Here is a 14,228-nt window from a genome sequence, read left to right on the forward strand (position 1 = left end):
CCGGGCGTAGACGGGCTTATCCTTGGCGTCCGGAGGGTGAAATGGGTTGGAAAGGGCAAGAAGCTGTTGGAGGGAGACTGCGTTATCATCAACTTTCAGCATAATAGAGTAGCGAGATCGATATGCACTCAAGACCAGGTGGTGGGTGGCCCCGGAATCAGCGCAGTGGACCTGTCCTATTTCTACCCACGGGCTCCTAATCATGTTATTTCTAGACCTATTACGGGGTTAAATAGTAGGGGTGCATTTGGTGGAATATGTGGCACGTTAGAGCCCCTGTTCTATCCCCAGACCGGGTGGCCAGGCCAAAATTGGGGCCCCAGGAGCCTCTGACTTGAGGTAACGGTGGGATTGGATAGGGGAGAATTGGGAAAGTCTCCACATGGCGTTGAAACGCCACCTACTACCCCCTCTCCAAATAACACCCTAACTGAACCCCCGGCTACTTTAGACCCTTCGGGGGATCTGGTTTCTATTAGTCGTAGGGAATCTCTGTCATGCTTGGATATAGTGGCCCCATGCCAAGAGATAGCTTCCCCATGTGCTCCACCTGTGACCAAGTATTGAAGGTCCTCAGCTGGAACGTTGCTGGATTAGCCAGAAAACTGTCACTGCCCGACTGGATTGCACTAGTGGAAGAGCATACTATATGCATTTTCCAGGAGACATGGAGCAGGGAGCCAGCATATAGGGTGGGGTACTCTGCTCATGCTATCCCAGCTGTTTGCCCAGACTTGGGCAGGGGACGGCCCTCGGAGGGGCTTCTTATCTGGGTAGCCTCATCCCTAAACTGTAGGGTAGTGGAAACCAAGACTAATAGCCCCGATCTGCTTACTATTACATTGAAGGACGCCAGGGGATGCGTTGTCTTGAATATATTTAATATCTATGCCCGAGGTACTAAGGGGGGGAGGCATTCTACCACAATCGCATTGTTGGAGGAAATGTTAGTGGCATCCCCACACAAAGCCCGCACCCTGGTCGCGGGTGATGTCAATTGTACATTTGAGCCCTTAGGCTAGGATATCACCCAGGACCAGGATGAGGAGGATGGCAGGAGGGGGATACCAGTTCTAGAGCTGCCACCGATTAAAAAGTGGACAGAGGTGGCACTGCAGCTAAATGCTCTTAGTAAAGTGTATGGCCTGAGGGCCCTTAATGGAAGGACTAGCTCGGACAAGGGGGGCGCCCATACATATAACAGGCCTAAACACACATCAAGAATCGATTATATCTTGCTCGATGTGTGTTTATGGAGCTCAGTGAGGGATATGGTAATAGTACCCTCAGTTGAAAGCGACCATAATTTGCTGTCCCTCACCCTAGCCCCCTGGTGGTCTGTTAGTAGTGGGGGCCCTGTGCCTAGTCCTACGGTTGAATTAGGTGAGTTGGAGGTTTCCCTTTGCGGTAGGCGCTTGAAGTGGTCAAAACTTCTTTTGTCAGCCGGAAAGGTGGAGGCTGTATCTCAACTGTTGACCCTAGCCCATCACAACCTAGGTAAAGTTAGCGGAGGCTTGGGGGAGGTTTGTGAAGTGTTTTGCGACCTAACTGGGGCCCTGACAAATCTATTTACCGTGCGTCAGAGGCATATTGGGGTGGGAGACAGGGCTAAGAAAAATGAGGGCTGGTACACCCACAATTGTAGGAAGGCGAAAAAAAACCTAGTCGAGGCAGTAAAAGCGAAATCCCAAGTCAGGACAAGGGAGGCCAGGAAGGTCTACTCTAAGTCTATCCAGTTAGCAAAAAAGGAATGGGAGGAGAAATTCTGAACGGACTTATTGGCTGCTAGCAAAGGGAAAGACGCCAGGGGATTTTGGAAATTGATAAGTTCCCGTAGTAGACCCGATGATACCCTGAGGACCTGTACTATTCCACCTCAGAGTTGGTTCCATCATTTCGGGGCCTTATACTCAGCTATAGAAGGGCCCCTAAACGAGCCATTTGTATTCCCATCCTCGTTGGCGCTTGGCACCCTTGATTTGTTTACTCCGCGTGAGGTTGAGAATGCCATTAAGTCTGTGGTTCAATTGAAGGCTGCTGGCCCGGATGGGCTCCCAGGGGACCTACTACGTGCCAACTCATCTGAGTGGGGTCTAATGATCTCGGCCCTCTTGAATGCCATCTTGGAGGGCGGCCCGATCCCAGACTCATGGAGAGGGGCAGTGGTAGTCCCCATTAATAAAAAGGGTAGTAGAGACATCCCAGGGAATTACAGGCCAATAAGCCTGATTGACTCTTCACAAAAACTAGCTGGAAAAGTCATTTTGGGGAGAATCCTCCAATGGGTGGATGAGAGCCGGGTCCTCTCGGACTTTCAAGCTGGCTTTCGCTCAGGCACAGGCACAATTGAGCAGGTTTTCAGGCTAACTCTTCTGTATTGGAAAGTGGTGGAACTGGGCAAGGGCAGTCTTTATTTGGCTTTCATCGACTTGAAGACTGCCTTTGACCTAGTTCCCAGGGAGGAACTCTGGAGGGTTCTCCACGGTCTGGGCTTGCCTCCCTACATTCTGTTTCTCCTCAGCAAACTCCACATGAATAACTTTGCCCAGGTTCGTTGGGGAAGAAATGGTGAAACAACAGATAGAATCCCGGTCTGTAGGGGGGTCAGACAGGGTTGTGTGTTAGCGCCTACACTCTTCTCTTTATATGTAAACGGCGTGGTGGACCATTTGCTCCAGGAACCGGCAGACGCACCCAGCCTGGGGGGCATGAAGATTCCAACACTGTTGTTTGCGGACGACACCCTCCTCATTTCTAAGACCCCCCAGGGGCTCCAGAAGTTGTTGAACCGTTTCCAGGACTTTTGTGTAATTAGAGGGCTGGTGATAAACGTGAAAAAAACAAAATACTTGGTACTACGACCCACAAGGAAACCAGGTCGTCCTCCCACCCTGAACTCGGTTCCTCTGGAGAAAGTACGAGAATTTGATTATTTGGGGATACGTCTTAATGACAAAATGAGTTGGTCTTCCCACATCAACAAGATGGTTCTCTCACATAAAAGGGTAGGGGGTGCCTTACTCAAAGAATATCATGCATCCTCCAGATCCGCTGTGGCGCCTGCAATTGAGATCTACAAGGCAAGGGGGGTCACTTCTGCCTTGTATGGCGCAGAACTATGGGGTCATTGGAATATGGATCCTCTATCCAAGGCCGAAAACAAATTTTTGAAGGACCTATTAGCCTTTCCCTTGAGCACCCCCACAGTCCCGGTGCTATTGGACTTGGGTTGTAAAAGCATCAAAGACCAGGCCCGTCTTCGCCCATTGCTCCTATGGTCTCGCATATGGAGGGTACCGGAACTGAAATCCTATGCCGATGGCCTATTAGAAGTAATGAGCATGGGAGGTTGGAACAAAATTAAATGGCTGAGGGACACAAAAAACCTTTTGGGGGAACTGGACCTAGGAGATTGTTGGACCACAAGATCTGCTCCTCCTAAAACAGTCCTCAAAAAACTTTATTGGGACTGGGTCTCCTGCCAGCTAATTGGGAATCCACATCACTGCAATTTGACCGCAGCGTTCCTCAGAACAAAGGACGTGGCACTATACGAACCCTACATGGATTTAATCACCATGCCAATGGATAGGGTCCTTTATTTTAAGTTCAGAGTTGGCACTCTTCCGTTGGGGGTATTTGTATCGAAGTGGAAGTCCCATGCCCATTTATCCACCCTTTGCCCCTGTTGCCCTTCCAGGCCGGAGACGTTGGCACATGTACTTTTCGAGTGCCCAGACTATATCCACCCAAGAAGATATTGGTTGAAACCTATCTTCAAACGTCTAGGAACACGTATGCACTCGGTGGCCCTCCAAATCTTATTGACTGATACTACCCCTTTTATAGTTTGTGGTGTTTCCAAATTTTTAAAACGTTTCTGGTTGATTCGTTGCAATAGATTGTCTATTTCGGTTTAATCCCTTTTTAGCTAATTTATTTTAGGGGGATTCCCTAATTTTACCTTCTTAAAACATGCAAGACATACCGGTAGTTTTTGTAATATTGTTTTTAAAATGTATCTTATGCTTGTAAGATATCTTTGCATATCGAATAAAGCTTTCAACCAACCAAAAATAATCATGGAGAACAAGATTAAGGAACTTGAGAATTTTTGCTACCCCTCAAATCTTCGGATAGTGGGTGTTCCGGAACGGCTTGAAGGGGGTGATACACTCAAGTGGATCGAAACATTTCTAAAGAAGAAAGTGCTACCTGATTTTTCGGGGGACTTAACATTAACTAGGGCTCATCGGGTCCCTGCCCATCTTCCTCGAAATGAAAAGTTCCCCCGCACGATACTGGTTAATTTCACAGATTATCACGTAAAGGAAAAAGGTCTGGCTACTGCAATTTAGTCGCGACAATTTGAAATAGAAAATTTAGTAAAATGAACAATGTTTTCTGATATGTTGGAAGCGGCGGCCAAAAGTCAAAAAGAGTTTGTGAAGTTACTCAACTTGTTTAAAGCTCAAGGGACACAAGCTTCGATTGCACAGCAATCAAAACTCAAAGTTCTTGTCCAAGGAAAGTTTCATTTAGTTACTCATCCAGAAGAGGCGCAGGAGCTGCTTAAGACAATCTCTGCTGGAAGATAATTGAATGGTTGCTCTCTTTGTGGTTTTTTACTTTTTCTTTTTTCTTCTTCTTAGAATTGTTCTTTCTGAATTTCTGATGTGTGTGGTGACTTACATTTTTGTAAAGACTCCTTAAGACTAGCTTTTTTCTTTTGAGGGGGGGGGGAGATAACTTTGTGGTTAAATATCAGGGCACCCGCATGAGTTTAGGGGACTAGAGTATGTGGTTAGCGGGAATAGCCACATTTCCTACGGTGGGAGGTTTTTTTTTGCGGGTGGGTTAGGGTGGCTGAGGGTAGCTGGAAAAATGACCAGGTGCTATAAGGACGGCGCTAAATGGTGCAGGAATCAATTTAGAATAGAATTGCAGTACGTTGAGCTTTTGATCCTCTTTTTTATTTGATAAAATTAGTTCACCCAGTAATTGCCAAATTCTTTCTGTCAACGTTAATGGAATTCTGAACAGACGTAAATCTGGTGGGTTGATTAGGTGGCTAGTTACTTTAAAACCTCAAATTCCTTTGTTGCAGGAAACTCATATAAAATCTAATACACCAAAATGTTATATTCCAGGAATGTTTCCAAGGGTATTTTTCGCTTCCGCAGGTGTTGCAATGTGAGGGGTGGCTATATATTTTTCTTGTGAATTTGAGTGGGTGTTTCCTCAGGAGCAAAGGGATCCACAGGGTAGGTGGATGTGGGTTTAGGTGTCATTAAATGGCCAGTTTTTTAATTTTGTTAGTTATTATGGGCCAACATGTGATGACGAATTTGCTTTACGCACACTTTATAAACTTTTGATTGGGGTTTCGGTGCAAATTGTGTTTGGGGCGATTTTACCTATATCGGTACAAAAGGGGGTGGTGATGGACGGAGCATCTGAATCAATCAAACACTCACACCCAGTCAAAAGGTCTGGGTTTAATCCATCACCGTTCTTTAGCCCACTCTGCCACCCCAGTTCAGACATGGCTATATGCAAATCAGTCTGACCCTGTGCCTCATGGGAACAGTCCAGCCCGAACTGCCAAGCCATGTCTTCCCCGGACCGGAAACAAGCTTCCGAGGACCGGTTTCTGGCATTCCAGCCGTCTTCAGCCCGGCTTGCTTGAATCCAGTGGCAAAGTGAGCAAGGGACTCATGTCTGAGCATACCCTGCCACACTTATGGCGGCCAAAAGCGGTACAAAAGGGGGTGGTGATGGACGGAGCATCTGAATCAATCAAACACTCACACCCAGTCAAAAGATCTGGGTTTAATCCATCACCGTTCTTTAGCCCACTCTGCCACCCCAGTTCAGACATGGCTATATGCAAATCAGTCTGACCCTGTCCCTCATGGGAACAGTCCAGCCCGAATTGCCAAGCCATGTCTTCCCCGGACCGGAAACAAGCTTCCGAGGACCGGTTTCTGGCATTCCAGCCGTCTTCAGCCCGGCTTGCTTGAATCCAGTGGCAAAGTGAGCAAGGGACTCACGTCTGAGCATACCCAGCCCACTCGGGGTGAAAATTGCAAAAAACACAGTTGATGGACAGAATGTAGAACAATGTCATACATTCACCCCAGTACAAAGATCTGGGCGACATTGTTCTACATTCTGTCCATCAACTGTGTTTTTTGCAATTTTCACCCCGAGTGGGCTGGGTATGCTCAGAAGTGAGTCCCAGGCTCTCCACACCACTGGAGTCAAGCTATCCAAGCTGATGAAGGCTGATAGCCAGAAACCGGTCCTTGGATGCTTGATTCCGGTCTGGGAAAGACATGGCTTGATAGTTCGGACTGGACTGTTCCCATGAGGCACAGGGTCAGAGCTGATTTGCATATAGCCAGTGTCTAACCCAGGGTGGTGTGGAGTGCAAAAAAACGATGGATTTAGGCTCAGATCCTTGTACTGGGGTGAATGTATGACATTGTTCTACATTCTGTCCATCAACTGAGTTTGAAACCCAGACCAGCTTGTTTTCAAAAGTAAGATTTTATTAGCTATTTATTATAATTTGTAAATGTAATTTTTATTAAAGTATTTTATTAGAATCATTGCAATGTAAAAACATTATAAGTTTCAAAATTATATTATTGCAAAGGTATTTATTAATTTGGCATTTTCAAAAAGCTAAGTCCCTAACTATGCTAAATAAATGAAAATAAAGTAACGTTTTTGAGGGCTCTTACGTGCTCCAAGTAAAGTCCGTCAGCACGACATCCTCATCTAAAGGTCAGCAAAAGCAGCAGCAAGCAGGCAATAACCCTTCCATGGGGAATGGGTTTTTATACCTTACTACGCTAACTAATCTTAGTAAAAGTAATTCTTTTCCGCAAAAGTCGAAGTCCCATTGGTTCAAAAGTGACAAGTGACATGTCACCTCATTTTCAAAACATCAGTTCCATGACTTTCTTAGAGTCCATTGTCTCTAGCATTCGAGCTCCGAGGCTTCCTCAGATTGCAACATTTTCTTGCATAAAATTTTACATCACGTCAATTCACTTCCTCGGATGCAAAGTTATCAAATGTTCCTCCTGCCGGTTCCTGGCCTTGGCCTTGTCCGAGTAGGAGACTGCTAGAAACACACCACGCTTTCCAAATGTTGCCAATGAAAGGAAAACTTTCTTTGAAAGGACTCTCTCTTGCTCCGTGCAGAAATTATTTGCGAACTCGAGTAAACTAGGCCCAAAGCTGTCAATTTAACGTCCACTATTATATAAACAAACACAAAAGAATAATTAATGTAAGAAATATTATTTGTTCTGTTGCCACCCAGCATTTACTAATGATTAACCCATTAATCTAAATTACCTAGCCAAAGCAAACAATTAAAGCAGCATTATATCTACCAGTCTGCTTCAAATCCATCGAAATTCTTTATGCACCTATAGAAAATAGAGTGACATCACATAGACAAGGGAAGCAAAACAAGCACATGCTATTTTTAAAACAGCCGCAATTAGTTATAACATGACAAAAGGACAGAATTAATTTATTAATTTGCACGAACAAAAAGATGCAACAAATATGCACGAATATGAGCACACATGTTAGTTTCCCGCGTGTAATGTAATTTAATCTAGGTTGAATTAATACAAACACAGCATCAAACGTTAATAAAGTTATTTTCCATTATGGAAGTATGACTTCACGAGTTGAAATAAAATTATTTCCAAAACTCGCTCCATCACTAGGACACCCAATCACCATGTGCGCTGCATAAAGCACACATACACCCAGGACATGATTTCCTTGTGCTCGGACAGCACAGCACTACATCTCTCCTGTAATGTATTCCTCACAGGCATACATACAAAAAGTGCATGCACTAACCACACATGTACAGCATAGTACTGCTCTAATCCTGTACTGAACACTTCCCAGGCACACATACAGCCAACGCTAAGTCGCTACTTCTGTGCTGTGCACCACTCTGTCTCTACCAGTTTTAGGCCAATGTGAGTTATTCACAGCAGCAGAACTTTGAAAAGGTGAGTGAATCTATAGGCATAACTCCAGTGATGCAGGGTAAAAGGGATTTGTTCACTCTTACTGATCACTACATGGTATGATGTAACCACCACATTCATGCTGCTTGACTCTTGGTGAAGGCAGTAGCTTTCTACCACTATGAAGGTAGCGCTTTGAGTGCCCCTTCCCCTCCAGCAAGACTGCAATGCATTGAACAGGTCTATGTTATGGTGCACATGCATGATCTGTGTTTGCGTGTGACAACAAAAATCAGCATTAGGGATCCAGACAATAGTACAGTTGGGTACTCAGGGCAGGGGTACAAGTCTTTTACCAAACATAGGACTTTTCTCTCCCACCAGAAGCCATGGATAATGATTAAGAATGTGACTTAAAAAATGAGAATAGTTAACTCACTAAAATATTTTATTGGGCCTTTGGAGATAACAAATAGATCAAAACCTTTTACCATAAGTAACAGAAATCCAAACACATGGATTGTCCACAGAAAGTTCGACACTTCTTTACTACGAGAATACCTTTCCCTTGTTTTATGTGGAATATGTGTAGGACTGTACCTTTTCTATTAAATTGGCCCGTCGTTCAGGAGTGGTGCTTCATAATCTCCTATGATTATATGAACAGTGAATTACTGAACAGCCTCCAGAGGGGTGCCAGGAAAGAAGATAACTAGTGAGAATGCCTTTGTCAGCATCATGTCCGTAAAGCACCAGAACATGAGCGGTAAAAATAAAATCGCAATCAGGAGAAACAAATTATGAATTAAAGGGGAGATAACCATTATTGAATTAATGGCAAAACATTGTTGTGCTAGCGAGAAGAACAGAAAGAAGGAAATAAAAGAGATTCTGGTTTCGACCTATTAGGATGGAAAAATTGTATCACAGTCATTCATGAAGAGTACCAACATAGTCTGTCATCAATAGCAGATAGATATTGCCTTTGGTATTAAATGTCAGAGACACATTAAGACACATTTGAAGGCGAAGAAACAGCGCTTTTTAACATAGTACATATTTGGCAGTTAGCAGAACTAGTTTTATGATCTAGTGTACCCTAAATATGACTCTTAAGAGTGTTCATTATTTATTCCGAATCTTCAGAGAAATATTTAAACCATCGCATGATTATCATCGACCTTGCATTGCTGATGTTCATTTAGAATATTTGCGTTTTGGTATGCCTGTGCTCCATTCCTCCCAATTGTAACTTTTTTTATTTGAAAATAATTGTTATTTGTTTTTCAAAAAGAATGATACATAATTAAATCACAGTGAAAATAATATTAATAACAATAATACTGACATGTGGTGAAACCAAGGAAAATTACAAAGGAGGAAAAAGACAGCAAAGTATCCAAGTGCATTGCAGAAGGAAATGCAGTTAAATAAATATCGCATTCTCTACATACGAGCTATACTACATTACAGGCATAACTTAGAGGGCTATGAATATCACAATCTACGTACGATCCATGATACATTACAGGCATACTATAGAGGACGTAGTAAAATCACAACGATACGTTATAGTAAAATCAGAGAACAGTCTATAACATAAGATCTTAGCAATGGGGGAGAGGTAGGAAGACTCCTCTTAAAGTACGAGGACCTTGGATACTGTGTCTGTGCAGTGGAAACCAGTGTTTGTAAAATAATAAGTTCCCCGCCCAGAGTTTTCCTCAGAAGCTCTGGGCCGGTCCTATTGATTATTTAGGGTCATAGAATACCAAGCCTGTCTCATGCCTCTTGCACCGTTCACCCAGCGCTCCCTGCACCTTGAGGCTCTTTTTCATTCCTGTGTTCTCTACTTATTTAACTTTTTCGGTTATTCTCTTATTATTTTTCCCCTTTTCGACCTTTCTCTTTCTCAATCTGGTTCAAAGCTTCAATAATGAAAAATAAATCCCGGTCTCCAAAAAAGAGTGCTGGTGGGCACCACCGGCAACCACCGCCTGAAATCAAGCACTGCTTTTGACAAACTGGTTGTGATAAAGTTGTATGTGCTTACTTAACTTTCAACTTTTAAACTGTTGATATGTTGGTGTTTGTGTTCATTTTTAGAGCTCAAAGTGTTTGCTTTCGACTCGCACCACATGAGACATACGCATCCCCACACATACATGGAAGGAGACTATGTAAAGATTTACCCAAAGAAGAAAGAAGCATTCACTGAAGAAGGTAATAATCAAAGTCGCTGTGTTTACCTAGCGTTTCGAAGAAATAGTAGATTGTCACCTTATTTATCAAAATTAGACAGAGACAATCACCTCTCTGATATTTTCTCCATTATATTGCAATGCTATACGACTTGGAATCATCCTCAAAGAGCATGTGTCCACTTTTGCAAGTTTTCCCTTATAACTTCCCTGCACGTGGACTATACTAATAATGTGTTGTTGTATTATCGCTACACAATTGATTTTCTATTGGTTTGCACAAGACATTCGGGTATTGGTCGCTGTCAGTGCTTTCTAGATAGGGCAACCACCCAAAGTTGTTAATATTGCGTGCATGACCCCTTTTAGAACACACAGACTAGTATTTAATTTACCCATACAAGTTACTCGGCTCCTACTGTGGACCAAATTAGTATTACATGATGGTCCTGCATGTATAATTTCATACTTTATGGACAAAACATCCTATCCATTTAAAAGCGTTTCATGCAGTAGCGGCGCCTCGAGGGAGTGCTGAGGGGCGGGGCGCGGGAGGGGCAGGGACGCACTAGGAGACCATTTAAAAGTGTATATAATGTTGCACTTTAAGTCCATCACTCTGTGTAAATGTTGGTATTTTGAATTACCTGAAAAGTTTTGTATCTACACAGGCATGGTAGCAGTTGTATTTGTGCGGTATGAGAATATTGGGCTGTTGCTTGCACCCTCTGAAAGCAATCAATTATCAGAAAATAGCAATGACTCATCTGGACCAAAGGAAATTGTAAACTCACCAGTTATAGCTGCTGCGATCAACTCAAAGCCACCTACACTTTACCAACTTGAGAAAATAGCATTCACGTTAAAACATTTAGAGGTAAGAGATGCCGATGATTAATTGCCATGTATAACTGGTGAACTTTGTACAGCAGACAAATGTTAACACTCTGAAAATTAAGCAAAGTTACTTGTCACTTTGATCATATATTGTAGTTTTTTCATGGTTATTTACCTGCTAACGTTTAAAGCAAAACAAATAAAACAACCGTTATTTTACGGAGGTTTTTGAGTACATTTGAAATGTTTATTTTTTATAATTTCTCTCTAAACTTGAGTTTCATGTTGATTTGACATTTAGGCACATATTTATGAAGCCTTTGTGTTGTTCTTGCATTGTTCAAGGTGACACAAGGACAACATGCAGGCTTCACTAATATTTACAAAACCACTAAAGGGTGCAACTTTTTGGTTCTTTGTAAAGAAATGCAATGCAACACATTCCTAGATTTACTAAAGCTAGTAAAATGCATCGAAATACTACATCTTTCCCAGTAACAAGGAAAAATGTATTTTTTTTTATTTTTATTTTTTATTGATTTAATTGGCAGTGAATAGTTATACAGTACATACAGAGACAATTCATGAAAATAGAGAAAATAAAAAATAATTAGGCATTTTAAAGTAATAAATAATATTGCAGAGAGATTACAATGAGTAAAAAAGAAAAGCACATTTCGCTTAATTCATAAGGTCATAATAAAACGTTTAGATCCAGTTATGAATAGGTGACCAAAGTTTTTTGCCAAACACCCTCTTCCGTCGGCCCTTCAATCTATATACAGCACTTTCAAGCCGATAAACACTTAATAGCTTTGACTGCCAATGATGAAATTCAGGGGGATCCACGTCGAGCCAGCGGGAAGTTATACAGTATCTAAATACTGACATAACTATGAATAAAAAACCTTCTTCTTCAACTATTCTAATGCCGATCTGGTCAGCTTGAATTCCAAAAATCACTAGTTCTGGTGATAATATAATTGATTTCTCTAAAATACAATCTAAAAAACCTTGTATTTCTTGTATAAATTCGCTCAATTTTGGGCATTGAAAAAACATGTGAATTGAATCAGCAGCCGCAAGCCCACACCGGCTACAATTAGTACCCCCCTTTGCTTTCCATAATGTCAATTTCGACGGTGTGTAGTATAGATCGAAAACAGCCATGAAGTGTTGACTTTTAAAGGACCCATTAAATAATACCAAGCTGGCCATTTCTAAGGATCTAACAATATCGACCTTTTCTATTCCAAGTTTCACTTGCCATTTTTCGGTATAAATCTCAAGGTCATCCTTTAATCTGTTTAACATCAGTTGGTATATCATACCAATTTTATTTTTCATATTGCAGCTTTCCAGCACATCTATTTCATTCATAGAACTAGTGTTGATTACGTTTTTAGACTCTAAAAAACTTCGGATCTGGAGATATTTAAAGAAATCTCTACTTGTTAAACTATAATTACTCTGCAAATATGAATATGATACCATTTGTCCATTCTGAAACAAATCTCCAAGTGTACAAATCTTGAGGTCAGTCCATCTCTGCATCACAGGATCCCTAAAGATTTCGGGAAGCGAAAGATTTTTCAAAATTGGCGTATAATAGTTCAGCTTCACATTAAAACCAAACCTTTTATTAAATTGTTTCCAGGTTTGGAATGCTGTGATCAAAACCTTGAACCTTGTTTTTTTATAATAGCTTGGTTCTATAAACCTGAGTAAACACTGTCGGGCTTCCACTCCTAACAACATCTCATAGATAGAAGGCATCATAGCTACTTCCGGACAAAAATCTGAGAGTATCATTATACCCATGGCTTTTAAAAGAATTGCCCAGTAATATAATCGAAAGTTCGGGACCCCTAGTCCTCCTCTCAATTTAAGCAGGGAACACCATTTCAGAGATCTTCTGACTCTCCGATAACCCCATATAAACCTAGAGGTAATTCTCTCTAATTTATTGAAAAAAGACGAGCAAAACAATAATGGTATAGAACGAAATAAATATAAGAATTTAGGAAGTATAATCATTTTTACTGTGTTTGTACGGCCGTATAATGATAAATGTAAATTGTCCAACCTCTCAAGAGTCCTATTGACGGACGATAGTAACAAATCAGTGTTCAGTCCCACAATGTCTTCGACTTTAGCAGATATAGTGACGCCAAGATATGACGCTGAAGAGGAGAGTGTCACATTATCCGGCTGCCTACAGCAGAGTGTATAATCTGGGTCTTTGAAATATTTAATTTATATCCGGAGTATTCTCCAAATTCTCCGGCAAGTTCTGTTATTCTAGGAAGAGCTGATAATACGTCTGTCGTGACAATAGCCACATCGTCAGCATATGCGAAGACTTTATGAGCAACCTGATATAACGTAACCGGAATAATCCCGTTTTCTGTTATTAATCTAGTTAAATACGGCTCAATGTAGAGCGCAAACAACAGGGGGGAACAGGGGCAACCCTGCCTTGTCCCCCTTGTGATCGAAAAAGGATCAGAAATATCAGTGGCAATGCGTATTACGGCTTTTGGCTTGTTGTAGAGCGCCTGGACTGCTTGAATATACTCTCTAGGAAACCCTTTCCATGCAAGGACAGACCACAGGAATCCCCAATCGACTCTGTCAAAAGCTTTTTCAGCGTCCAACAGTATGACGCCGAGTAGTGATCCCGTGGCCTGCGCCCACTCAAATAAAGTTATGATACGTCTGATATGGTCAGTAGTATCTCTTTTTTTTATGAAGCCATGCTGAATCCTAGATACTATCGTTGGCATAATATCATTTAGTCTATTTGCTAGTATTTTTGAGAAAACTTTGCTGTCTGAGGTGATTAAGGAAATCGGCCTGTAGGATCCCATTTCCTTACTGTCCTTCCCCTTTTTTTTAAATATCACTATTGTAGCCAGTGACCAAGAAGTGGGAGGATGTCCTTGAAAGGCTTGTTGAAATAACTTAAGCAAATGGGGTTTGAGCATGTTCCGAAAAGTCCTGTAAAACTCTAGGGGAATCATGTCTGGCCCCATTGCTTTACCTGGAGCCAGACTCAGAATGGCCATTTCAATTTCATCCCATAAAATCGGAGCACTTAAAGACATTATGTCTGCATCAGTAATTAAGAGATTATCAATATTCCTCAGATAATTCATTGGTAACTTATCCCGATTTCCGT

At 42.0% G+C, this 14,228-nt stretch overlaps 1 protein-coding gene across 1 annotated transcript in view; it reads left to right on the forward strand.

Annotated features, from left to right (window-relative positions):
* Window positions 1–14,228, forward strand: part of ADGRL4 (adhesion G protein-coupled receptor L4) — a 654,086-nt gene that overhangs the window by 349,112 nt on the left and 290,746 nt on the right. Inside the window, exons 8-9 of the mRNA XM_078644908.1 lie at window positions 10,116–10,232; window positions 10,882–11,087. Coding sequence (XP_078501034.1) covers window positions 10,116–10,232; window positions 10,882–11,087 — 323 coding nt within the window. The remainder of the gene's footprint in view (window positions 1–10,115; window positions 10,233–10,881; window positions 11,088–14,228) is intronic.

Source organism: Lissotriton helveticus, chromosome 1_1 (assembly GCF_964261635.1).
Source record: "Lissotriton helveticus chromosome 1_1, aLisHel1.1, whole genome shotgun sequence".
Lineage (NCBI taxonomy): Eukaryota > Metazoa > Chordata > Amphibia > Caudata > Salamandridae > Lissotriton > Lissotriton helveticus.